Source organism: Mus pahari, chromosome 18 (assembly GCF_900095145.1).
Source record: "Mus pahari chromosome 18, PAHARI_EIJ_v1.1, whole genome shotgun sequence".
Taxonomy (NCBI): domain Eukaryota; kingdom Metazoa; phylum Chordata; class Mammalia; order Rodentia; family Muridae; genus Mus; species Mus pahari.
Genome location: NC_034607.1, coordinates 8,762,306 through 8,788,724, shown reverse-complemented (window position 1 = coordinate 8,788,724; position 26,419 = coordinate 8,762,306). Strand labels below are relative to the sequence as shown.

Sequence of the window (26,419 nt, the reverse complement as noted above, 5' to 3'; positions counted from 1 at the left end):
CTGGAACTCACTTTGTAGACCAGGCTGGCCTCGAACTCAGAAATCCGCCTGCCTCTGCCTCCCGAGTGCTGAGATTAAAGGCGTGCGCCACCACGCCCGGCTCCTGGGTGACTCCTAACAGTGGGAACAGGGGCAATCTCTGACTCTGTTGCCTGCTTTGGGGACCTTTTCCTTCTATTGGGTTGCTTTGTCCACCTTTACTAGGTGAAGAGGTGTCTAGTGCTACTACTGCAAATTGATATGCCATGGCTGGTTAATATCCATGGTAGGGCTGCCCTTTTCTGAAGAGAAACAGGAGTGGATAGGGGTGGGCAGGCGGTGAGAAGAGTCTGGGAGGAGAGAATGGATGTAAAAATAATAAATAATAATAATAAAATCTAGTATAAAGGTAAAGGTTCTGCTTAGCTAGTTGGGATGAACACTTGAAAATTTTTTGAAATACAAGTTGTGTTATGTTTCAAAGTAATATTTATTCAATCTTTTTATTCCCCAGTGGAATTTTATTCAACATTAAAAGAAAAAGACAAGTTCAGTATCATCTCAACCAGTTGAAGAAAAGGTAACACATAATTGGAAATGATTAAACTTTAGTTATTTTTAAAGTGATTTCTGCCTATGTTCTAAAATAGATTTCTATAGAATATGCTTTTCATTACTTTTTAAAGGAAGCGATATTTGGAATTACATATTAAGTTTTAGAGAATGTATACAAAAGAATATGTTCCTCATATAACTTTTGTTTTCATACTTTAGTGTTTAGTTTTAGTTTCATACTTTAGTGTGTCAGTATTTTAAAAATACTTGATGATATTAACTCCTTTACATTTTAACAACTTAAAGTAAGCATTTACAACTTTAACTTTGTCTTGTTTTCCATTGCTGTTGTTAACCCTATTGTTTTCCTTCATCTCTGTCTCAATTAAATTTTCTTTTGCTTTGGTAAAACACCAAAGGCAACTTGGGAAGGAAATGGTTTACTTCATCGTACAGCCTATAGTTGATCAGTGAGGGAAGCCAGAGCAGAAACCTAGAGGCTGAAACTAGAGCAGAAGCCATGGAGGAACACTGCTTGGTTTCCTCCTTCTGCCATGCTCAGTCTGCTTTCTTACAGCACCCAAGACCACCATCCCAGCTGTGGTACTACCCACAATGACCTGGGCCCTCCTACATCAATTGTCAGTCAAGAAAACACATTACAGGCCAATCTGGTGGGGGGGGGGGGTGTTGTCTCAGTTGAGGTTCTGTCTTGCCCACTCAAATCCATATTGTATTGCTCAGTTATTTATACAAGCAACAAGTTTGATCTATCTTGTTGATTTTCGCCAAGAACCAGCTCTTGGTTTAGTTTATTCTTTGTATTGTTCTCTTTGTTTCTAATTTATTGATTTCAGCCCTGAGTTTGATTTCTTGCCATCTGTTCCTCTTGGGTGTGCTTGGTTTTTTGTTGTTGTTGTTTTGCTGGGTTTTTTTTGTTTTTTTTTTTCCTAGAGCTTTCAGGAGTTCTGTTAAGTTGCAAGTATGAGAACTCTCCAATTTCTTTGTGAAGGCAACTTTCCTCTTAGCACATTTTTCTTTGTGTCCCATAAGTTCGTGTATGTTGTGTCTTCATTTTCATTAAATTCTAGAAAGTTTTTAATTTCTTTATTTCTTCCCTGACACGGTGATCATTGAGTAGAGAGTTATTCTGACTCCATGAGCTTGTAGACTTTCTGTTATTTCTGTTGTTGCTGAAGTCTAGCTTTAATCCATAGTCTCTGACTGTGGCCTAAATGACAAAAAGTTCCTATACTCATGCTGATTTTACTGCATTATTGATATGAACTAAGTCATGTTCCTATCCCCATGAACAGACAAAAAATGCTGCCAGGCAGATGCTCAAATCTGAACGCAAAGTTCATTTACTTATCTTGTCAGTTGTCTCAAATTAGTGTCATGCAATATTTCTTTAAAACTTCCTATTTATTTGTATATGTGTGTACATACTCACACATAAGCTGTGGCATGCATTGAAAGTAAAATACAATGTTGAAGAATTAGTTCTCTTCTACCTTGTGTTCCAGGGGTTGAACGTAGGTCATCAGGTATGCATGCTAAGGGTCTAGGGTCTTTACCCACTGAGCCATCTTACCAGCCCTATAATTCAGTGTCTTTGATAGTGAATTTTCCACTAGTTTGTGAAATTCCACTAGCTAGAGAAGATTCCATGAGTTTGGCATCAATAAAAGGTTCAAATTTTGGAACATTTTATGTTTTAAGTTTGGGAGGATGTTCACCTTATAGTAGAATTCTTAGAAAAACTACAGTTAGCCGGGTGTGGTGACGCACGCCTTTAATCCCAGCACTTGGGAGGCAGAGGCAGGTGGATTTCTGAGTTTGAGGCCAGCCTGGTCTACAAAGTGAGTTCCAGGACAGCCAGAGCTATACAGAGAAACCCTGTCTCGAAAAACCAAAAAAAAAAAAAAAAAAAAGAAGAAAGAAAAAAACTACAGTTACTGTGACAGAATCTCTACAGTGATTCTATTCTTCATTTCTTTCGCACAAATTTGAAGAATCAAGTTTGAAAACATTATTTTGCTGTCTGCTGGAAGTAGGAACTCACACAGATAAGACTTCATTTAGGATATAGAATAAAATCCATGTCATTCTACTCTACAGCAAAGCTTGTAGACTTCTTATCTGCCTTAGCTTTAAAACTAAATGATCTTTGAAACATTTAGATTAACGTTTATTGGCCGCATCCTTTACAGTGAAAGGTGGAGTTTAAGGTCAGACTCAAAACTTCTAGAGTACTTTCTTTTATCCAACATTGTATACTAAACTGACAGACTCACATGCTATAGTAGGATAGAAAATGCATCTAAACAATATTAGGAAATTCTGATAGTAAAGTATATTATAAAATGTGTAAACTAACAAGTGTTCTAGTAAAGTAGCCTTAGCATTCCATGATTTGAGATAATTGTCAATGTATTTTTTTAAATTTTTTATTGGATATTTTCTTTATTTACATTTCAAATGTTAACCCCTTTTCCGGTTCCTCCTGCCCCTGCTTCTATGAGGGTGTTCTCCCACCCACCCACTCCCACCTCCCTGCCCTCCAACCAGACCCTCCAGAGCTCCCAGGGACTAAACCACCAACCAAGGAGTACACATAGAGGGACCCGTGGCTTCAGCTGCGTATGTTACAAAGGATGGCCTTGTTGGACATCAATGGGAGAAGAGGCCCTTGGTCCTGTTAATATATATTAAAAAGTTAGGTGATGTTTTCTCAGGAATGTTTTGGGAAGGAATGCCATTAGCTGCTGTGAGGAAAAAAAAATAAAAGAATGTTGTAGTCCTTTCATGTGTAACAAAATGAAACTTTTAAAGAAAATGATATTCTTCACAAAAATAAACATGTTCTATTCTATTTTAAGATTACTACAACAATGTGCAAGACTAAAAGTCCCTCCAAGAAAGCTGAACTGTTCAACAGATGTGTCAAATATGCTGAAAATGGAAAAGGCACGGGAAAGAGCGAATGAAGAGAGCCTGGCTTCACTGCAGGTGTGCCATTCAAAAGGGCCTCTGTAGATAGAATCCTGGGGAGAGGGAAGAAGGAGAAAAGGAACCATCATAGCATTAGTGGTCTAGCATTAAACTCAAATTTTGGATTCGAATTTTTGTTGATTTTTGTATCTTTTGTAAGAAAAGCAAAGCTGTCACTTGAACATTAAGCCTCTAAATTTGAAGTGTTTATGATTTATCCATGGTCAAGTAACAGTGCCAATTTTTAAAAGAATAAATAAATAAATAAATTTTTTTCGTATGTTCTGATCATGTCCTTCACCCCACAATTTCTCCCAGATCCTTTCTTACCACCACCCAACTTTATATTCTCTCTGTGTCTCTCTCTTTAAAAAGCAAGAAAACAACAACTGCTTTTCCCCCGCCTCTGCCTAGTTACACAGAGGCGGGGGCTCGGGTGCATGCAAACATTCGCCTTCACTCATATTCCACAGCCATGGCCAAGGAAGGCATACGTGCTAAAGGGTTAATGGACATCAATACTGTTCTACAGGAGCTGCTGAGGACTGCCCTCACCCATGATGGCCAAGCAAGTGGTATATGTGAAGCTGCCAAAGCGCCAAATCAGTCTCTGTGCTTGCATCCAACTGTGATAAGCTCATGTATATCAAGCTGGTGGAGGCACTTTCTGCTGAGAACCAAATCAACCTGGTTAAGGTTGATGACAAGAAACTAAGGGAATGGATAGGCCTCTGTCAAATTGATTGAGAGTAGAAGCCACAGAAACTGGTTGGTTGAACTTGTGTAGTGGTTAAGGACTATGGCAAAGAATCCTAGGCCAAGGATGTCATCGACGAATACTTCAAAAATTCCCACATGTAATTTAGAGGGATTGTAGCCAAGCCATCACCTTCGTTTTGGGCTTTTGCCCTCCAGGATAAATTACTGCATGCCATTTTCTTATAATCTGTTGGGCTAACAATAACGAACTGGTATGCATGGTTTACTTTATAATTGTCTTAATGTGTACTTTGTAAATCCAGCAGCCAGTTCATAGCAGTGTGGTGCTAAGAAACAGGTTAACTTCACCATGGAATGCAGTTTACTGAATTCAAGCTCTGGGACATTCATGAAAAACAGCCTGCTTCCTTCTACCTCGCAATTTCAGTGACATAAAGAATTGAACCAAAAATATTTAAAGGAAAAATAAACCAGTCATAACCAACATGGAGCCTGACTCAAAATATAAAGTGGTTCCTGTGTACAAGGAAATCAACAAGTGGAAATGTTCAATATTACAGAATTTATTATGATTTTAACTAATGTGTTATACTGATCTTATATACTTGTTAAGTCCTTTAGAGTTGTACATTGAAATATTTACAAGTGAAATGTTATGTCTAGGTTATACTTTAAAATAGTGCATCTTTAATGACCCAGAAACTGATTTATTCTGTACTTGGCCTACACTCATCATATTCCTCTTACTGTGATATTTGTTTCATTAATTTTGCATATATTGTCTTTTTTATAAATTAACATATTTCTTTAAATTAGAAAATATTTTTACAGTGTTTTATTAATTTTAATAATATTAATTCAGGTACCTAGCATTCCATTCTTTTGACATATTAAAACAGCAGGCTTTCAAATGTTCCTAACTAAAAATAAAAATATTTTCATTTGTTTCTGGCACTTGAAAGTACCTGTTACTTAACAGATGCTGTTGCCTGGAGTCCTTGGGCTGTGCAACTCATACAAAGGGTTTTGCAGAACCTCCATTGCTCGTTAGCTTCTGTGTTAAGGCTTTGAAGAAGCACTGATGGGCAGAGTTAGCTCCTTTATCCTTCCTTATAACTCATGGTTATCTTGGCCAAGCAGCTTTCTAGAGAATCTCTTTTTGAAAGATGAGCAAAAATAAAGTTAACGATTTCTTGCAGAGTGTTTTAAAATATGAGGTATTATATATATAATCTCCTAGGGTTTCATTTATCATATATTTACTTTAAAATGTTAACTTTTCTTTTTGCTTTAGGAAGAAATAGACAAAATAGTAGAGACCACAGAGTCAATGACTAAGAGTATTCAAAGACTAAAGAACAAAATTCAAATTTTGACAAATGAGGTAAAGGAAGAGGAACAGGACATGAAGCAGGTAATGGTTGAAAACTTGAGTTTTGCAAGGTGAACAAAACCAGCCTTTTGAAATAATCCCTAGCTTTCTGTTTCTGTTTAGGTATTCCACATCGATAGCAATAAAGTACTTGCTCTTCCAGAACTTTCTCAGAAAAGTCTTAAAGCACCCATACTTCAAGTAAGTACCCATTTACCATACTAACTACTGCCAGGCTATATTACACTCACACACAGACACACATACACTGATATAAAACCATATCCCATTTCATTAAACAAACTAATCCTGTTATAAAACTTGATAAATTCCTTTTCTTTACTTGGCATATAATTTGAACATTTTTTCTGTCCATTCATGTACACTCATTCTTATCAGTATTTACATAGCATTCCATTACACAGATACACCATTGTTGTAAAGTACTGATAGAAATAAGAAATGTTGTATTCTCCTTTATATACTTTTATATATTTGCATAGTCATAACTATAGGCATATTCTTCTTGTTTGACTTTTAACAAAGTTAAACAGCTCTTTATAGACTAGCATTGTGGTATGTTATTAATCAGTACTCTTATCTTTTGTCTTTTCTCCCAAAGTGTTCATTGATACTGTCATGTAAATGCTCTTTTTATTATCTGGAATATGCCATCAGAGCAAGAAAGGAGACAAGGAAAGACTTATTTAAAAATGAACACCCATTGTTGATGACTAGTAATCTTGGGTGGTAGTTACTTAAGATTGCAATATGTCTGCAAATAACAGATGTTTGACATTTTTCATCATAAAAAGCTAAAAATAATTGTACTGTCTTATCCACAGAAAGAAATTTTGGCACTAATTCCAAACCAGAATGCTCTTCTGAAGGATTTGGATGTTCTTCATGATTCAGCCCCAGTGAAGAACGTGTCAGCATTCATTGAAGAAGCCTATAGGAAACTTGATGGCTCCTAAAGAGTTGGATTTTGTTTTGTTGTTTAAGCCATGTTCCATATTAACTTATTGTTGACGAATTGTAAAACTTTTTCTCCTTTTAATAAGTCTCTCACCCTGTTTGTAGCCTAGGCTGGCTCAGCACTTATTCTGTTTCCGATTTGGCCTTGAACTTACAGCAGTCCTGCCTCAGCATCCTGAGTGCTGGGATTACAGGGGTGAGCTTCATATCTGGCCCAAAAGTGTGCAATTTAACTGTAGATCTTTCTTCAAAACATTAACCTTTGTTATCTACCGTAACACTAGCCTTTGTGGGCTTATCATTAGTATCTGATATCCTAAAAACATTGCATATATGTGTGTGTGTGTGTGTGTGTGTGTGTGTGTGTGTGTGTGTGTGTGTGTGTGTGTAGTTAATTACTAAAACTGTTTACTGAGAATTATTTTTAAAATAAAAAAATGCCATGATGTAATAGTTTCTGATGACTGAATAGAACTTTTTATTGGAAGTCGCTTTGTGGCTATGAAGAGTGGGTGTATAGCGCCTACTTGATAGAAACATTAGGATCTCTCTCTCTACTTTGACTGGTAGCCTACATTTTCTGTCCAGTCATATGGAATTTGAAAAAAAATCCCAAATGCCTTCTTAAATCTCTCATCTCTATGCAATTATTCCTTTTTTTTTTCAGGTGTTTTTTCACAAAAGATAATAACATGTTGGTTTTTTGGCTAGTGAACTGTTAGATGCTGAATATTTTCTGCTGTCACCAAAGCATACTCTAAGATTGTTTAAAGGGAACCTGAGTACATATATCCTTTCATATAAAAGCAAAACAAACAACAACAACAAAAAAAAAAAAACAGCCAGAAAACTTTTTTGGAAAAGCTCAGGATTGGAGAAGTGGCCGCCAAAGGTACAAGGCCCTGGGGAAGGGCTGCAGTCCAGTCTTAAAAGTGATAATATGTGAGACTTGCATGCGAGAGCATGCTTGTTGTCTTAACAGGAGGACCCTGGCACTGTGCAGTGCAAAGAAAGGTTGCTATTCTAAGCTCCACAAACGTGAACCACAGCTAACTAAAATGTTCCTGCACTTTGTGAGAGACTGTTATGAGTTTCTAATGCCATGTCAGTTATGAGACAGCCTGATATCTCATAACTCAAGCTGCATTCCTGCAAAGCATTTTCTCATAAACCTTGTGAAGTTTATATATGTGAAGAAATAATTCCATAAGCGGGTCTGAAATCATCTCTAAGCAACAGTAGTACATTGATTTGGAGTGAGTAGTACATTGGCTTGGATTTTGTTATCTACTTACAACTGCAGTTGAATTTTTTTAAGATTTATTTATTTTATGTATAAGTACACTGTTGCTGTCTTCAGACACATCAGAGGAGAGCATCAGATCCCATTACAGATGGTTGTGAATCACCATGTAGTTGCTGGGACTTGAACTCACGACCTGTGGGAGAACAGCCATGCTCTTAACAGTAGAGTCATATCTCCAGCCCCAAATTTTCTATCCGACTAGAGTATTTTTGTTAGTTTACTTAGGACATTCCATAATACTGCTAATAATCTCCCAAACAGAACTTCCTATTTAGCTCTGGTTAACTATCTTGGGATTGATATCTGTTGTAGAGGGAGGTCATGGCTTTGGAATCCTGGAGCTGCTTAAGCCCAAAGAATCAGAAGCAGGATCATCTTAGTAAGGTTAGGAAGACTTTAGAAAAGTAATAGATTCCACAGGATGCCTTAAAACCCTGCACTCAGCAACTGAAAACTTGGTTCTTTTAGACTAAGAGAACGCTAAGTCATTGATTTTTATCATTAGCTAGAACATTTACACCAGCATACTGTTTTCCTCAGGATATCTACTTGATAGTTAATTTCAAGTCAACTAGAATATCAGTTTATCATTACTACTGAATGAGAGCCACCTCATTTCCATGGCTGAACTGCTCCCTCCTAGCTTTGGAAGTATAGCCTTTAACTTAGAGCTGTGCTCCACTCCAGGACTTAACAGGTAATGAAAAACAGTTTTTCTTTGAATGCTTTATTTTTGGCATCCTTTTTGTGAATGATTTGAGGTAAATATACAGCTAATATTCTTTGTCCTCAAGTAGATGCTAAGTAGATAAGGTGCGAGTGAACAGCAGGTGTCAGTGTAGAAATAGCCTGGTCCTAGCAAACAAAGACAATGCTGAAGTAAAAGCAGATAATTATATGGAGCTCTGATTTGTAAAAGAGCCAAGCCAAATACTGAGCCACAACAGAGTGGAAAACAGAGCAGTCATTAAACAAAGCCCTAATATATAATGAACTGCAAAATAGGTGTATGTTAAATACCAAGAGAAAATGGGTTAATTCTCAAAAGAAAGGGTTTAAAAGCTATGAAATGTTTGAATAATATTCAATCTTATAATGATCACTTAACATAGAAACTAAGTGCTTTCACCAGTTAGGTTTGTGAATATTTAAGAGTGAAACGTGTTGAATTAACTCATAGGGAAATAAATGTTCAGTAAACTGCGAAAGGACAGTAATTTGGTATAACCATTTTGGGAAACATACTACAGAGGTAGCCGGGTCAGCCATTTAAATTCTTTATATAAGCCTCTCTATTACCTGCCAACTCTGTTGGCATATCTTCAATAACTAGGCTCTGTTATGTGAAACACCTGCAGTAGAACCTACAATTAAAGGATTTATTTTACTTGGTTGGATATCATTTCATTGCATTCTCTGTTTACCAAAAGTATGCAGCTTGCACCTGTCAAAATTAGCATGTGGATTGTTTACACTGGCTTCTTTTCTAAACATGTCTAAATCCTCTCATGTTTCGTTCACTACCAAGAAATATTAGGCTTTGGGTAAAAGAGAAATTCAAATTTCCCAGTTGAGTCATAGTGGGGCTACAGGGTGAGCCCTGTTTATGTTCAAAGGAGCTTTTCTTTCAAAGCTGCCTTCTTACCTGCATTTCATTATTACTAAATCACTACACAGCCATTTCTTGGCTTAGGTGTTTTGCCTTGTTCTTGGGGTGTGGGGGGGGCTCCCTTTGTAGTCCAGGCTGACCTGGAACTTTTGTCATTTCTACTGGCTCTGATTAGAAAATGCTAGGATTCCGGGCATGTACCACCATGCCCAGTTTGCTACCCTCTGAAATAGCCTCTGTTACAGGACTAAATTACTATAGCAACAGTACAAAGATAGTAATGATTCAGTTCAAATTGAAATAAAAAGATGAAAAATGTCTTCCAAATTCAATGATACTATTTTAGAATTTTTTAAATGAAATTGTTCAATTAGGAACCAATAAATAGGGAAAAAATTATGTCTTACCCAATTTTAACAATATTCATTCTTAAAATTATTTCAAGGAGTTCTTAAAATTATTGCAAGTTTTCACAAGACAAATATTACAAATGTGTCTTTGAGACATTAAAAATGTTAGGGAGCTGTATGTGTGTGTGTACCTGCATACTAACTCATTCCTCCCCTATAATAATATTTAATGTCATAACAAACCAATGGCAAACCTCATGATACTCTTTATCAATTTAGCAGATAACTGAGGAAGCAGAAAGTAAAGTGTCTAAAGATCACAGATAGAATGATAGAATTTAACATATACAGATAGATCACAGATAGAATGATAAAATTTAACATATACAGATAGATGATAGAATTTAACATATACAACATAGTTGAAACCTTAAATTCTTTGAAACTTCCTGAACTACAGTTGTAAGGAACTATTAAATATCAGTGGATCCCCTCACAGATTCATGGATCTGTGTTTTTCTCTGGAAATAATAAGCAACGTACAGAATTATCCCTTGTGTTCACTGAGGAAAACCACTTTACATTTATTTTACATTCGCTCCCACACACACTCTTAAGTTTGGAGTTGAGTGCTTGCCTTACTCCAAGATACATACTACAGAACAATCATCTTCAACCAATTCAGTTTTTCTGGGAAGTGCACTTGGCCTGGGTTATTTTCCCTCAGTCCAGAAGCAACCATTCTGAGTAGTTCTGATGTTATTCAAAACAAAGAACCTTGAAAGGGGTAGAAGCTTGTTTTGAATGCACTTGTACAGAAATGGTCCACATTGAGGGAGACATTCCTATCTCAAAGGCACTAAATAACCTGACCTCTAACTTTTAATTTTCAAGATGCTCTATAGACATTTTTAGTTCCACAATAATAGTGTGAGTTTATTTTTTAGTTTTGTATTTCTTACTGAAAAACTACTTATAAACTCTCAGCAAAAAAAAAAAAAAGCTATACATTGCTCTAGCATGTCTTAAGTTTGTGTATCAACATACCAGTATACAACACTCTTCATTTTAGCACAATGTAATTTACATAACAATTTCTCAAATCACTGGTTTTCAATTGCTAGTTACTCCATTATTCCTAGGGCCAGTAAGAATGTCCTTCCTAACATCCCTAGGTTTAGCAGCTAAGACAGTAAACAGCATTCTCCCTTGTGACTACTTCACAAGCACTCTCCCTATACTGCGGACACATTTCTGCAGCTTAGTTTCCTAAGGCACGTGTAACGGTTATATGCTGAGTTGCTCTGAACAACTCTCAGTTTCACAAATGTCCTCTTCTGAGACTTTCATAGCCTTGGGAATTTAGGGTAACAAAATCATTTTCTTGAAACTAAAAATATTCGAGAAGTCAGTTCAAATATCACTTTCCTATTGTGCTTCCTTTGCCTGGCCTCTGTTGTTATTTCCATCCACTAAGAGTCTGTTTAATAGATAGCCGTATGTCTAAAATGTAGAGAGCCATCTACTCAAGATTCATATTTGCTGGATTTCACACTATAAAACTAGATGAGGTAGAAAAGAAATGGATTGCAAATAGTGCTACATTTGAGATGATTTTTTAGCAGGCCCTACATAAATCCCTCCCCTTCTCTAGGTGTGGCCACTCTCCCTCCCCTTTCCACTAAGGCTTAATTAGAAAAGTAACCCTGACGTATAAGTTTACCATTTACACAGAAGGAGCTCTGCATGGATACGCAGCTATAATACCTGTTTCTGACTGATCTCTCAACAGCAAGGTACGTTATGAAAATAAGATCCTCCAAAATATTAAGTCTATCGTTAGGTAAAAATGAGAGATGCAGAAAAAATACAAATTCACTTCGTATAGACAGGATAAATTATTAGGTTTAGAGGAAAGAAAACTTTTGTGTGGTTTCATTTTTCTTTTTAAATTTTTGATAGGAAAATAAACGAAAGTTTCAAACTCTATTGTGGTATGACTTTAACTTGAGTAACAAAAGATATATCATCTGTACTAGAAGTCCTTTAATATGTGACAATTTCAAGCAATGGATTACAGGGGCTCAAAAGAAACTTGCCTTGTTTATAAAGGAAAGAAAAACAGTCATATTTTAAACCTTAATCTTGATTCATTTCTCCCAACTGAAAGTGCCACAGAAAACACAAGAATTGTGAATCTCATTGATAGTTTTGTTGTTGTTGTTGTTGTTTTGTTTTTGTCTTTTTCCTGTTATATGATATTTATATCAGAATCAGAAATAAGAGCTAAATCCAACCCTTCACAGCTGAAGGAAAATGGTTTTGTTTCTTGGGAGGCTTAGTGTTCATTACTATTCTCTTCAGCAAGGAGCCTCCCTGAACACAGTTCTGCAAACTGGAGTCTACTTTCAGCAACTTCCAGAGGCTGGAACAGCAGAGGACCCTCCCCAGAGCACTAGTATACCTACCCAAAGCCCTTCCCCAGTATCTACCCTCCAGAGCTGTTGAAGAATCAACTTCTGTTGTGTTACATGCCTTAGATTGTGGGAACTTGTTAGAGTAGTCCTCGAAAAAAATTTTTAAAAATTTAAATTAATAATTGAAACAAGATTTACCAGCAGCTGAGATAACATTGTAAAGAAGATAGTTTTCCCAGAGCAAGCTTCATCCATCACACCGCTGCAATTTCTGCAAATTTGGAAAACTGGATTGCATGATTTATGGTAGTGGGTGATTATGTTCATATGAACTCTCCGTGAAAATTATAGCGAAGAAAACAAACTGCTGGCCATTGTGTTGCAAATGGTGTGCCAGCAAGAAAACATCCTGTTTTACTTTTTTTTTTTTTATTAAAAAAAAATCATTTTCCAAAAGAAAGTAATGCTTTGTCTGTAGAATTAATCAGGAAAAACTTCCAAGTCTTTCTCTGTGTTGACAAATGTTTAATGTCCATGAAGAAACTCGAGTTTTTACAACTTGAAAAACTTATTTTTCTTTCTCTGTGTGCCTACTGATAGAAGTTTAAAAATGGGTTTTAACCCTTTCCAACTCTAGAACATATATTGATTTTTAGAGACATATAGTAGACTATGAAGGATATAACATTTCTTTTATATAACTTTAACACTTAGTAGTTGTCATTATGTATTATGTAACATAATATATATTTATGTATATATGTGTACATGCATAAAAATTAAAATGTGTAAAAATGTTTTCTTCATCTATGGGAGTTTCCATATTCTGTTTTGTGGCATTAACCAAAGCTTCACATTCAATTTCATAGGTCGTCACCTATGAAAATAATCACCGTTTACTGATCAGGAATTTTCACATCTTGTGCGTTAAAATTAGTATTATGTGTTTAAGAACCTGGGAAGTGTCTGCTTTTAATTGGTTTACCTGACTGACTTGTCAAATTCAAGAGCTTAGCCTAGAAGGTAGACTGATACCTGATGGAACGAAGCTTTGATGATAGAGGACTAGACTGTAGTGTAGAGATGGCGAACATGCAAAGCAAGCAACCAACAGGAAAAGAGCATGGGATGATTTTATAGACAACTGAAGCAGTACCTAATCAGGTAAAGTTTAGTGTCAAATGTGAACTCTGAGCTTCTCATTTCTCAAGAGGAGTCTCAATCTGTAGAGTCATATGGAACATGGATTTAGTTGGTAGTAAGTTAGGTTCCTAGATAACTTTTCATTCACAAGTACTACATAATGTCACTTTGTGTGTTCTTGTTTATTCAGTATGTATTAGTCATTGGCTCTCATGAACTGATCAACAACAATGAAACACCTACATGAACAATGCTTATGTAATGTTTTTCCTCCAAAAGATCCCAGCCTTTTTACACCTAGGAATATGAAAGCAATGCTTATGCATTATGCCTATGAACCTTTTTAATTTTTTTTAATTGCTAGACAGTTTCATTTATTATGTCGTGAACTGTATTTCTTTTTTGTCTGCTGGGTCTGCAATTCCTCTCTGTCATCCCCCTTCTTCTCCTACTGGAATCCTTAAGTCTGGCTCCTACTTTCATGTTTTCTGAGTGTGTGTGGCCACTGCATTCAGAGTTCCTTGCCCTTGATCATAGCTACACTACTGAAGAAAATGGCACACCCTCCCTTACTAACTGTTAATTGCCAACAATTTATCAGGGAAATATGGAGCTTCTCACTCCCATCCATGATGAAACGTTGACAGGCAGGCCCAATCTTGTACAGATAACCACATTGTTCGCTTCTCATCTCCCATCTGCTGGCTCTTTCTTCCTGCCCACCCTTCTATGATAGTCACCCAGTCTTGAAGAGGGTGATATAGAAGTGTGCCTTATAGGGCCAGGCACTCTACCATTCATCGTTTATCTTCACATTTGAAACATCAAAAATGCCAACAAAAAGCACCAAACTATTTTTTGGTTAAGTAAGTAAAAGCACTAAATGGTGACCCCTGCTTGCATCATAAGACGTGAAATAGAACAATAAAGTTCTTTTGAATATTAACTGGAAATGTGTGTCAGGAGATAGGTCTTTATTGCTTTTTGCACATCCACAGATAACTGCCACCACATTGCCAGTGTTGATTTGTGGGTTACAAATGAATCCTAATTAGAAGGCAGGTGGTCATAAAATTCTGAATCTATGAATAAGACAGATTATCTCCGTAAGACCATATTTTATGTTCATAAAACAACCTTTATCTTAGCTCTATTTCTTTTTTAATCTTATTTCCGATTTGTCTGAATTTTAATTTCAACTTAATTATTCTACATCTATATAGTAAAAATATATATATATTAAAAATTCCAGTGCTGAGCTTCTTCCTGGCCTTAGACCATTTATGATCCCGGATGAAAAACACACAGCCTTAATATTTTTAAATAGCCTTAGGCAGCCAATAGCTGGGCATTTGCCTTTCCCTCCATGTTCTTAGAATCTACTTTCTATAATGCCAAGTTGTTACTGACTATTTACTATGTTTAACCCCAAGTTAAAACTTACTATTTACTATGTTCCATCTGGTCCTCACTTAACCCAGTTTGGCAGGCCTCTGGGCCATGTTCTCTTGGCCATTAGCATATGGCTACTCTCCTCCCTCTTAATATCTTCTGTTTCCATAGTGGCTTTTTACTCTTTCCTTGTGGTATTCTTTCTCACAAGCCCAGGAAACCTCAACCCCACCTATGTCTTCTGCCGAGCTATTGGCTGTCAGCATCTTTATTCGCCAACCAGAATTAACTTGGGGTCAAGGTCCCAAGAGCTAAGTGCAGACTTCAGGTCTTGTGGGCCATGCTTAGCATGACAATAGACAGTAAAAGATAAAACTCCAGCACATATATTCTGCCTGTTTTTAGGGAATGGTATAGGTAGCAGGTGGTTTCATTCTATTCTTCAATTATGGGACAGGGAAGAGTGCAGAACAAACCAAAGGCAAAGTTCATTGCCAAGCATAACAGTTCCTTCAGTAGAGGAGGGGCCTCGCAGTGCTAGAGAGACTACTGTCTCTGAAGGAGTTTGGGTTTTTATTTGAGTTTAGAGTGTCCAACCCAGTTATTTCTCTATTCTCGTCCTTCATTGGTCCATTGATGTCTACAGTTGTCTTCTATATTATGGAACTTACATGGCAGGCAACCTAAAGGAAAACAATAAACCAGCCAGACCCTTCCATCTTGCTACCAACAAGCTATTTGAGGGAAGCTAACTGAAAGAGAACATACATAAATGCGATATCCCAACTCTTGCAAGTTCCATGCTGGAAATGATAAGAATGCAGTGAATCTGTAGCCCACTCTAAAGGGTTGCGTCTAATGATCCCCACTTCATATAGTTGCAGGTTTACTTATCCTGAAGCCTCCCATTTCTGCTTTTTTTTTTTCCCCTTTCAAAGGAAGCATCAGCATTATACCCAAAGAAAACATCACCACAAGCATATTCCCAGTAGATAGCTTAATAGGCAGTGTTAATAAGCAAAAGTTAAATGTCTATCTTCAATTTCCTCATTAGGTGCAGAGGTATATAACTGTGGAGACAATGTTGGTGCTAAACTGCTCCACCAAATTATTCATGCTGGAGAACATGTTGAAGAGTCACTTTCCTGAATCACTCAAGGTAGAATAAGCCTGATAATTCTACTAATTTTTCTGTTGGGTTAATCTATTGATAATATCAGACTTGTGGTTGCTCCTGCTCTTCTTTGATGAAAACATGTTGGTTTCCAAGTCTGCTTCCATTATCCTTCTGTTTCTCTAGAGTACTATTTAGGGAAATTGTAGATTATGTTATTTCCGAGGCAAAGTGTTTCAAATGATAGAAGACTGTGAATATAGTGGCCTTGATGGAGAATATGCTTGAAGACTGAAGTATAGATGTAGATTTATTACCTCTTCACCACTCAAGCCATCAATCAAAAATCCAAGGGTAACTTCTGATTACTCCATGCCAGTGTGAACGATGTCATAAATCAAAGATTATAAGAAATGTAAAAATAGGACTGCTGTGAGCAGTGAAGTTGCCTTTGAGTTGACAGATTGTTTTCTGTTTGATGATGATGATGAAGGAGAGGAAGAAGAAGAGGAGGATGAGGAGGAGAAGAAGAAGAACAACAAGAACAAGAACAAAAAAGAGCAAGAAGGACAAGAAGAAGCAGCTATGAACATTAGCTCAAGAATCCTATGTTACAGCTTTGACCAGTTCTGTGTGTGCATGATGTTTTTTTTTTTTTTTTTAAGATTTATTTATTTATTATATGTAAGTACACTGAAGCTGTCTTCAGATACTCCAGAAGAGGGAGTCAGATCTTGTTAAAAATGGTTATGAGCCACCATGTGGTTGATGGGATTTGAACTCCGGACCTTCGGAAGAGCAGTCAGGTGCTCTTACCCACTGAGCCATCTCACCAGCCCTGCATGATGGTTTTAAGACAGACATTTGTCTTAATGAAGGAAAAAGATGAGAATGCTACAGAATAGCTTCCCATATTACCTTCATATTAATTGGTGCTTTCCACATATTCTCTCAGCTTCTTTGGGATTATAGCGTATCAGCACTTTAGTGATAATCAGTTTGATGAGCATCTTTAAAATGGCAATGCTAAAGAAATCCATACTGTCTACATGTGTGAAAGACTGTATCTATACTTCCTCTCTCAGGACAGTGATTTTGAGTAGAGCTGGAAGATGGCATGCATCTGGAATGGCTAGTGGTATAACTGTCTTCTCTCTGGTTCTCCGGCTCAGGTTTATGGAGCAGTGATGAACATAAATCGTGGAAATCCCTTTCAAAAGGAAGTGGTATTGGATTCATGGCCAGACTTCAAAGCTATCATCACCCGGCGACACAGAGAGGTACAGTGCTGAAAGGCAAATAAGAAAAGTGAAAAGTAGGGCTGGAAAGATGGCTCAGTGCTAAAGAGCACTGCCTGATCTTCCAGAGTATCCAGGTTCAATCCCCAGCATCCACATGGCAGTTCACAACTGTCTGTAATTCCTGTTCCAGGAGATCTGACACCCTCACACAGACCTCCATGGAGGAAGAACACCAATGTTCATAAAATACATTGTTTTATAAAAATGTAAAAGTTAAAAGTAAATTTAGCACCACCTGGAAAGATAAAGGGAATAGTATGACCCTTATAATAACAAATATGCATTTCATCGCTAGTTTGTAATTGATTGCTTTGGAGACTCTGACATGGAAGGCTGCTAGCCTGAAAGTGTGCCCTTACTGCCTTATAGTCTCTAGAAGATGCAGCATGCAATATGCATATACTAGTTCCTTCACTGAATAGGGATTTCTTATGACTGATGAATTCGGTATTTGAAAAACTATTGAGACAATGTAAAGAAGTCAGTAGATTGAGGTCTCATCATGCCTGTGAAGCCAAAGTGAACCCCAAGTGATCAAAGATGAGCCGCTCTCCGCATTACAAAGACTGAGAACTGTAATTCTTTCATTGTTCTCACTGAATTTTACCTTTTCTGTTTGTGTGTGTTTGTGTGTTGCTAGGGGTTATAACAACGTTTCCTAATTAGCTGTAGCTGTTAACTTGATGTGTTCTAGAATCACCTGAGGCAGTACTAATTGAGGCCCTGCTCAGTTCCTATTAGACTACTGCCATGTCTGAGATGATTGGCATGGGAAGATCCAGGCTTCAAAAATGGGATACTCTGCCTGTAGACTACAACCAACTGAACTAGAGCCAGGCAAACACATTCCTTTATATCTTCTTCAGATGCTGCCTGACTTCCCTCAGTAATGGATTGTGACTAGGAAGTATAGGCCAAACACCCCACCCCAAGTCACTTTTTGGTCAGAATGTTTTATTACAGAAACAGTAAGCAAACTACAAGACCAGAGTCTGGCCTATGCTAGGTACCTGCTTTGCTTCTGAGCTACATTTCCAGCAAACCTCCTATTCTTCTTTTCTTATTGTTTTTTTTGCTTTGAGGAGTCTTAATAATCCTCACCTGGCCTCTTATAATCAAGCAATTCTCCAGCCTCAGACTCTCAACAAGAATTTTTATTTATATAAATTAAATCCTCAAAACTTGAAATAACTTTCTTAGTTTTAGAAGAAAAAAAAAAAAAACAAGGAAAAATAATCACAACATTTTTATTTTTCTCAGTGTAGTTTATTAGTCTTATTCTTTGTTTTCTGTTTCCAGGTAACTAATTTGGGAAATAGAAAATTAGCTAGATAGTAATGATAACTAATCATTCTAAAACATGGATTAACCAGAAGATAAGCTTCAGCGTTGTATTCATGACTATGTCTTCTGCCCTAGGCTGAGACAGATAACCTTGACCATTACACCAATGCATATGCTGTATTCTTCAAAGATATCAGAGCTTACCAACAGCTATTGGAAAAACATGATGTTATTAACTGGGACCAAGTTTTTCAAATACAAGGTAAGATCAAGTTCAAGGCATACATTATATACTCATAATATAGTATAGAAAAGACATTTCATGGAGACTGCATGCGGGGGGGGGGCTAATTCCTAGAACACCATTGAGTAAATATGAAGTGAAGGAGTGTAAATAATGTAGTATAGCTGTGAGAAATTAGTGGGATTGAGATCTTACTAGCAACAAACTACACCTGGGATACCATAATGGCTATTGTGGAAATGGAAGAAAAACTAGAGCTTTGTACCCTAATCTCATTTCTGTGGGTGATAAAATTCCATGACAAAAAGCAATTTATGGAAGAAAAGAATTTATTTCTGCTAATAACTCCGAGTCATCTTCCACCATTGGGGGAAAGTCAAGGCAGGAACTTCCAACATCACAGTCATAGTCAAGAGCAGAGAAACGGGTGTATGTACATACACACATGCTCATTGCTTAGTTGCTTTTATAATCAGGTTGATTTCTCTACTCATAAACAGTTCAGGCCCCATGCCTATTGCATGGTGCCACCCACTGTGACCTGGTTCTCCCCATATCCATTAATGTAAAACAATACCACAAGGACTTGAATACAGGCCAAACCCCACATAGGCAATCCTTACAGAGACTCTCTTCCCAACTGATGTTAGATTGTCAAGTTGAATCTAAACATCACACCTTACCATATTATATTATATATTTATATTTCTAGGTGAGGTAGGCAGCACCTATAGTAATACATACATAGTTAACTATATTCTGGTTAAGATATGACAGAGTAGCCGGGCGGTGGTGGCGCACGCCTTTAATCCTAGCACTTGGGAGGCAGAGACAGGTGGATTTCTGAGTTTGAGGCCAGCCTGGTCTACAGAGTGAGTTCCAGGACAGCCAGGATTACACAGAGAAACCCTGTCTCGAAAAACAAAAAAACAAAAAAACAAAAAAAAAAACAAAAACAAAAAAAATGACAGAGTAGTAAACAGGTGGAATTGATATTTGGCATATAAATGCTAAAATAAATATATTTCATCAAATATCATGATTGTGGTTTTTGTGTCTATTGCTATCCAGGGTTGCAAAGTGAATTATATGCTGTTTCCAAAGCCGTTGCCAAAGCAAGGTTGTTAGATTTGGATATAAAGTTGGCTTCCTTCAAGGCTGTCCATTTTTCTCCTGTTTCATCTGTGCCAGACCACAGTTTCCTGTATGTAAGCCAAGTTTTACATTTGGGGCTGGGTCTATTGTTACACAAGTCCAGACAACAATACGAATGTACCTGTTATTGTTAAAGACTAGTTAAGTTTTTTTAATTGAGCCACTGAGCTGAGGGTGTGTGTGTGTTTTTTCTGTGTGTTGTATGTTTATCTATTCTTCCTCTTTCCTGTGCTTCATGATTTGTAATTTCTCTGAAAATCAAATCAGTGTCTTTGTCTATAGTGACTGAGCTCATGAAAACTTCACTTTTTAATATACAGAGTATATATAGAAAAATCATTTCTTGATTTCCTCCTTCATAAATGAATTCTAAATAATCTCTATGGACTGGAGTCCAAAGTTCTTGAGTCTCTGTTGTTAAAGCTAGAAGTGTATGCCAGATTTATGTTGAGCTTTCAAGTACAAGGGACTAAATGTCTGAAATATATCCCTCTCTCTTTCCTTCCATGGGCTTCTAAAGTAGAGCAATCATTTTTGTATTGTATTGTATTGTATTGTATTGTATTGTATTGTATTGTATTGTACTGTATTGTATTGCATTGCATTCTATTCTATTCTATTCTATTCACTTTGGTTTTTCAAGACAGATTATATTTGTGTAGCCATGGCTGTCCTGGAACTTGTTCTGTAGACCTGGCTGGACTTGAACTCACAGGTTCTCCTGCTTCTGCCTCTCGAGTGCTTAGATTAAAGGCATGTGCCACCACCACCCAGCTATTATTATATTTTTATCAGAGTTGAAATAAAACACAAGTGAGTTCTAAGGCCAGCAACTGATCACAGAGAGTACAGCATGAAAAGGCAGTCCTTGAAAACACATGACAGTGTGTGTCTCCATTGCTTCTTCTTCTCTTGTTTGAGGCCTTCCTGTCATTACTATCTTCCCTTCAGTTTCTCCTTCCTGGACCTCATTTCTGCCCAAACATTAGGGTCTAGGAGCTAGAGAGACAGGTCATTCAGGTAAAGTGTCTTTGCTGCTAGCACAAATACTTAAGTTTGAGCCTAGCTGTGGTGATGCATACCTTAAATCCTACTCAGGAGGCAGAGTTAGGCAGATCTGTCTGAGTTGGAGGACAATCTGGTCTACAGCAGGAGTTCTAGGACAGCCAGAGCTACACAGGGAAATCCTGTCTTGAAAAAAACAATATATGCACACACACATACACACACACACACACACACACACACACACACATATATATATATATATATATATATATATATATATATATATATANAGAGAGAGAGAGAGAGAGAGAGAGAGAGGGGGGGGGGTGTATATACACCTATATATACACCAATATATATACCAATATAATACACATATATGCATACACATGTATATATATATATAGTCTTAGTTAGGGTTTTACTGATTTACAGGTTCAGAGGTTCAGTCCATTATCATCAAGGCAGAAGCATGGCAGTGTCCAGGCAGGCATGGGGATATAGGAGCTAAGTGTTCCACCTCTTGATCCAAAGGAGGAGACTAACTCTCAGGCTCCTAGGACAAGGGTCTGAAGGCCCACACCCACAGTGACACACGTACTCCAACAAGGCTATACCTCCTAATAGTGCCACTCCTTGGGCCAAGCACATAGAAACGATAACATACATACACGTACATACATGCATATATATGCATATGTGTGCATATGTACATATATATATATACACACACACACACACACACACATATATACACACACACATATACACACACAAACACACACAGTTTTGTAACATATTAATTAATTAAAGAATCTGGGTGTAGTATCTTTTTTCTTCCTTCTCTTCTTCCTTCCTTCCTTTCTTTCTTTTTTTTTTTTTTTTTTGTAAAAAATGAAACAAGATCAATTACAAAGTGCCTGCCTCTGTGCATGTTAGTTTCTCTGCTCCCTAAGGTAGGTGTTGAAGGAACTGGTTAGCATAGACTAACTTTAAAGTCACAGGAAGTCAGAGGAAATTACTAGGAGTCTGTTTTATGTTTTCATGATATGGAAACTTTGAGTGCACACAAACACTGAAAGGGAAAAACTCTCCCCCAGCACAGAGGTAATCTTTCACATACACCCAGAAAACTCTACCCTAGGAACGCTACACACCATTCAGTTAATTGAAACAGAACAGTACACAGGTCATCCATAATCCTAGCTTTAAGATACATGTCTAAAGGGCAGAGAGTCTTTGTTGGTTTGGTTCTGGATTTTGGGTTTTTGGTTTTTTTTGTTGTTTGTTTGTATGTTTGTTGTTTCCGGTGTTGGAAGGGTTGGACACAGGGTTTCGCTGTGTAGCCCTGGCTGTCTTGAAACTCACTCTGTAGATCACGCTGACCTCAAATGCAGAGATATACCTGCATCTGCTTCCAAAATTCTGAGATTAAAGGCATGTGCCTCCATGCCTAGGGTTAAGACAAAGATGCTTAAAAGAAAACTCAGTCTCCCTCTAGCTTCCTCTAACCTCTGCTAGTCACTGTTCCAGTCTCTGCTTTCTAGAGATTATGATTTTAGATTTTCATGTGAGTGAGATTGTTTGGGGTACTTTTTGTCTTCCTGTACTTAGCTTATTTTGATTAATATAGTAACACTCCCATCCATATTTTTACAGATGATAAGAGTCAATCTTCTTTTTAAAGATGAACACTACTTCATTGTGTATATGTCGCATTGTTCATAAACACACTTAACATGAACTTTTGTCTTGCTTACTGTGAGGCATGCTGTGGTCGACAGAGACTTCAGATGTTTCTGCTGCACACTGAACTTTATTATCTTAGGTATACCCTTAGTAATAGGATTGCTTGATCATATTACAGATGTAATTTTCAGAGGATTCTCCCTCCTGTTTTCCCCGGAAGCTATACTGATGTACCTTCCTCATAGTGCTGGATAAAGATTGCCTTTTCCCATCAGCACGACTCCTTTTCCCATTTTGACTTTTGGATGAGAATCATTCTGATTCCTGTGAGGTGATGTCTCATTGCGTGTTTGATTCACAATTTTCTTTTACATCTATCTCTTGGCCTTGTATACCTTATTTTGAAAAAGGTCTCTGGAGGCCTATTAGTCATTTCTAAATTGGGTTATTTAGTTTTATCTCCATTGACTTTCTTTCATTCCTTCTGGCCTGGATATTAAACACCAGGATAGATTATAGACAAGTATAATTTGCAAGTGCTTTTACCCATTCGGCAGGGTTTTCCTTTATGATTATTTTTTCTGTACATAGCTTTTACCATGGTGTATTAGTGGTGCAATACCTAGTATAGCTGCCTCGTCTAGAAGTTTTTATTTCGATGTAATCCTACTTTTACATTTTTCTCTCATATTTCTGTATCTTATTTAAAATATCCCTGTGCATGAAAAGGTCATAGGGCTTATTCAAGTGAATTCTCATAGAAGTGACTTTTTTTTTTCTTTAACCCCAAAGCCATACTCAAGTTGTAGACTCTATTCATACTGGTACAAATGTGCTGCACACTGCGTGAAGTACATACCTCGGCTATGTTTCTGTTTGTAGTAATATTTGTGCTCCGTGTCCTCTGCCCTCTCTTTGAAGTATACTTTCAAAGTTGAACTGAAAAACCCTAAAGCAGTTTCCTCCCTTCCCTGCTGGATAAAAGACTGGCCATTGCAAAGAGCAGCCAAGGGGAAAGTCTGGCGAAGTCAGTTCTTCCTGAGAATGCTCATATGCATATTGATTTGTATTCATTCGTTAGCCTTGGCTATGCAAGGGAAGAAGGATCCTGAATGCTAGAATATCATTTAGTACCAAAAGGGTTTGGAGTGCCTAAGACTTCACAAAGGTCTTTTAAGGACAACTCTAACTAAAATAATAATAATAATTAATAATAATAATAATAATAATAATAATAATAATAATCTGTAAGCATGTATGTGTATGTTAATTCTATCTTAGCTTATTTGTGCAAAGAATGATTCAAGAGTCTGACAGCACTTAAAAATCAAAGGACTGCAACACTCCACCATTCAGGTGATAGCAAATGCGACACTTGATTGGCAACAGCTAGCTATCTGCCTCCTTTGGGAGTACTTCGGGCCAGCTGCCTTCTTATAACTGGCTGAACTCTTAAGTTTTCTGCTATCCTTCGGTGTCAGTACGTAAAAATCCAAACCTAAGCTAACTTGTACTTCCTCTCCTAGAGAATGAAGATGTAGAAGCAGTCTTGGCCACATCTCAGTTCACAGAGCTGACTGACGAAAACAAGCAGGCATAAAACTAAATATGACAAGAGTGATTTATCTTTTAACTGGGAAGTGCTTAGGTCCTAAACTCTTGAAAATGCCAGACATAGTCTTGGATTTTTAATTTTAAATCGTTAGAAAATGAGTACTTATTGGTAATCATGTGACTCTGATGGACTTTCCTCCCTCCTCCTCCTTCTCCTCCTCCCCCTCCCCCTCCTCCTCCTATCCTGCCATTATCTTGTAGAACCGGTTCAACCCCGAGACTGACCTACCTGAGTGTCTCAGATGCTGATCTTCTCAACCGGACTTGGTCACGTGGTGGCAACCAGCAGTGCCTGCGGTACTTGGCCAATCTCATCGCCTCCTTTCCCAGCGTGTGCGTGCGTGATGAGAAGGGAAACCCAGTGTCCTGGAGTATCACAGATCAGTTTGCCACTATGTGTCATGGCTACACCCTGCCTGACCATCGCAGGAAAGGTTACAGCCGACTGGTGGCCCTCACGCTTGCCAGGAAGTTGCAAAGCCGGGGATTCCCTTCCCAGGGAAATGTCCGGGATGACAACCTGGCTTCCATAAAACTGCTGAAGAGTGTCCAAGCTGAGTTCTTGCCTTGTCGTTTCCACAGGCTTATTCTGACCCCTGCAGCTTTTTCTAGACAAGCTCACCTTTAGCTAGAAGAAATTCCAAGAATGTTCTTACTTTCCCTTAGTAGACACCCCTTTTAGCTACCAGTGAGGTGGGAATTAAACCAAGAGAAGCCTGTGGAATTGAAATGGGCCTGGAAAAGGCATGCAAGATCAACCCCCCAGGACCCCCCCCCCAACTGTTTGCATATCAGATTTCCATCACTTCAGAGGGCAGAATAGAGGGTGTAGATTCTGTTAGGAGTCACAGCAGGGAAGAATTCTTTAAAACCAGCCATTGTTGCCCTAGTGTTCAAAAACCGCATGAAAATGAGTGTTTGAATTTGGGGCCTTTAACCTCCTGCTCCATTGTCTCGAACTGTCAATGCACCCCTGTCAGCTTCCAGCTGGAGGTTTTGTCTCTAACCTCTCAGCCATTTCCCCTTCAATGACCAGGTGCAGATGCAGCCTGTGACTTTAAACTACAGCTCTTCCCTGGGAGCATTCATTTGTTCCCACAGGTTCCTGTTTATCAGAGAGGAAAGGTTCCCGCACAGATGTCGACCCACCCCTCACAGCCCCCACACTCCACCGCCCCACCCCCCACCCTGGATTGAATGAGCACCTGGTGGGAACTGGGAATTTGCATTTCCCAATGTTTCCTTCTCATTTGCCTTGGCTTCATGAACAACTGCCATCAGAAGACCGGTCCTGACCCAGTTCACTGTTCCAGCCTCCTGGATAACAATCTGCTTTTCCATAAACATCTGAAACTCACACAGAGGTGTGAACAAGGTTATAAAAAACAGAATATAAAATATATAACATACATATTTTCTATAGGCATATGTTTATGATCCTAGAAAAACCTATATTACATTCTATTTTAATCTCTTATTACATTGGAGAAATCTGAGATCTAGACAATAAATACTTCAAGATTACATTCAATACGACCAATACTGGAAAGCCACAACTTTTTATAAGATAAAAATTCTTAAATAATTAAATTAATGCTTTATTTCATTTTATTGTTGTGTTTTTTTCTTTTTGAGGTTATTGGTGTCTGTGTGTCAGAAGTGGTGGTGCAGGCCTTTAATCTCAGCACTTGGAAGTCAGAGGCAGGCAGATTTATAAGTTTGATGCTTGATCTGTGGTAATTACGTGACTTGGACAGTCATAATGGACCCAAATGGACCCTCTGGGAGTCTTTGATGTAATTAATATAACATCCATAATTTTAGATAAACTTGTTTTTTTCTGAGATGGAGGTTAAGTCATAGAATCAAGACCCAGTTGTTGGAGAGATTCCTTGGTGCTGAGGACAAGTTCAGATGCTCTTCTTGTTAGCACCAGGATACTCCAAGGCCTGGCCCAACCATGTGACACTAGACCTGCGTTGCCAGGACAACGACCCTCAATCCCACAAGACCACCAGACACCTGTTACAGGTGCAGTGGAGAAGGTCATTGAGGCAAAGCCTGCCCTAATCCTCACAAGCTGAGGGAGCCATGCCCTAGGTGCCATCAAGAGGGACATTGGACTGTTGATTGCCCCCATGTTACACAAAACAGGGGGGGGGGCATCACTCCCAGATAGCCCTCCAACCTATCTC

At 37.9% G+C, this 26,419-nt stretch overlaps 2 protein-coding genes and 2 pseudogenes across 3 annotated transcripts in view; all 4 read left to right on the top strand.

Annotated features, from left to right (window-relative positions):
• The window catches only part of Cenpq (centromere protein Q), a 10,999-nt gene extending 4,037 nt beyond the window's left edge, over positions 1 to 6,962 (top strand). For both annotated transcript variants that reach the window (XM_029531434.1, XM_021218242.2), the window contains exons 5-9: positions 494 to 559; positions 3,417 to 3,546; positions 5,543 to 5,662; positions 5,744 to 5,821; positions 6,466 to 6,962. In XM_029531434.1, coding sequence (XP_029387294.1) covers positions 494 to 559; positions 3,417 to 3,546; positions 5,543 to 5,662; positions 5,744 to 5,821; positions 6,466 to 6,597 — 526 coding nt within the window. In that variant the 3' untranslated portion in view covers positions 6,598 to 6,962. The remainder of the gene's footprint in view (positions 1 to 493; positions 560 to 3,416; positions 3,547 to 5,542; positions 5,663 to 5,743; positions 5,822 to 6,465) is intronic.
• LOC110335611 lies at positions 4,004 to 4,389 on the top strand (annotated as a pseudogene).
• Positions 6,963 to 12,470: 5,508 nt separating the features above from the next.
• LOC115062531 lies at positions 12,471 to 12,618 on the top strand (annotated as a pseudogene).
• Positions 12,619 to 15,896: 3,278 nt separating this feature from the next.
• Positions 15,897 to 24,852, top strand: Glyatl3 (glycine-N-acyltransferase like 3). The gene is made up of 5 exons (XM_021218568.1): positions 15,897 to 15,974; positions 17,102 to 17,209; positions 18,650 to 18,776; positions 19,830 to 19,962; positions 24,426 to 24,852. The coding sequence occupies exons 1-5, from the start codon at positions 15,897 to 15,899 to the stop codon at positions 24,850 to 24,852; spliced, it is 873 nt and encodes a 290-aa protein (XP_021074227.1).
• The last annotated feature ends 1,567 nt before the right edge of the window (positions 24,853 to 26,419 follow it).

Excerpts from the sequence above, each read along its gene's own strand:
- Glyatl3 (XM_021218568.1), top strand. The coding sequence starts at position 15,897 with ATGTTGGTGCTAAACTGCTCCACCAAATTATTCATGCTGGAGAACATG. Across the intron at positions 17,210-18,649 it reads TCACCCGGCGACACAGAGAG|GCTGAGACAGATAACCTTGA; the intron begins GTACAGTGCTGA and ends CTTCTGCCCTAG. Across the intron at positions 18,777-19,829 it reads CCAAGTTTTTCAAATACAAG|GGTTGCAAAGTGAATTATAT; the intron begins GTAAGATCAAGT and ends ATTGCTATCCAG.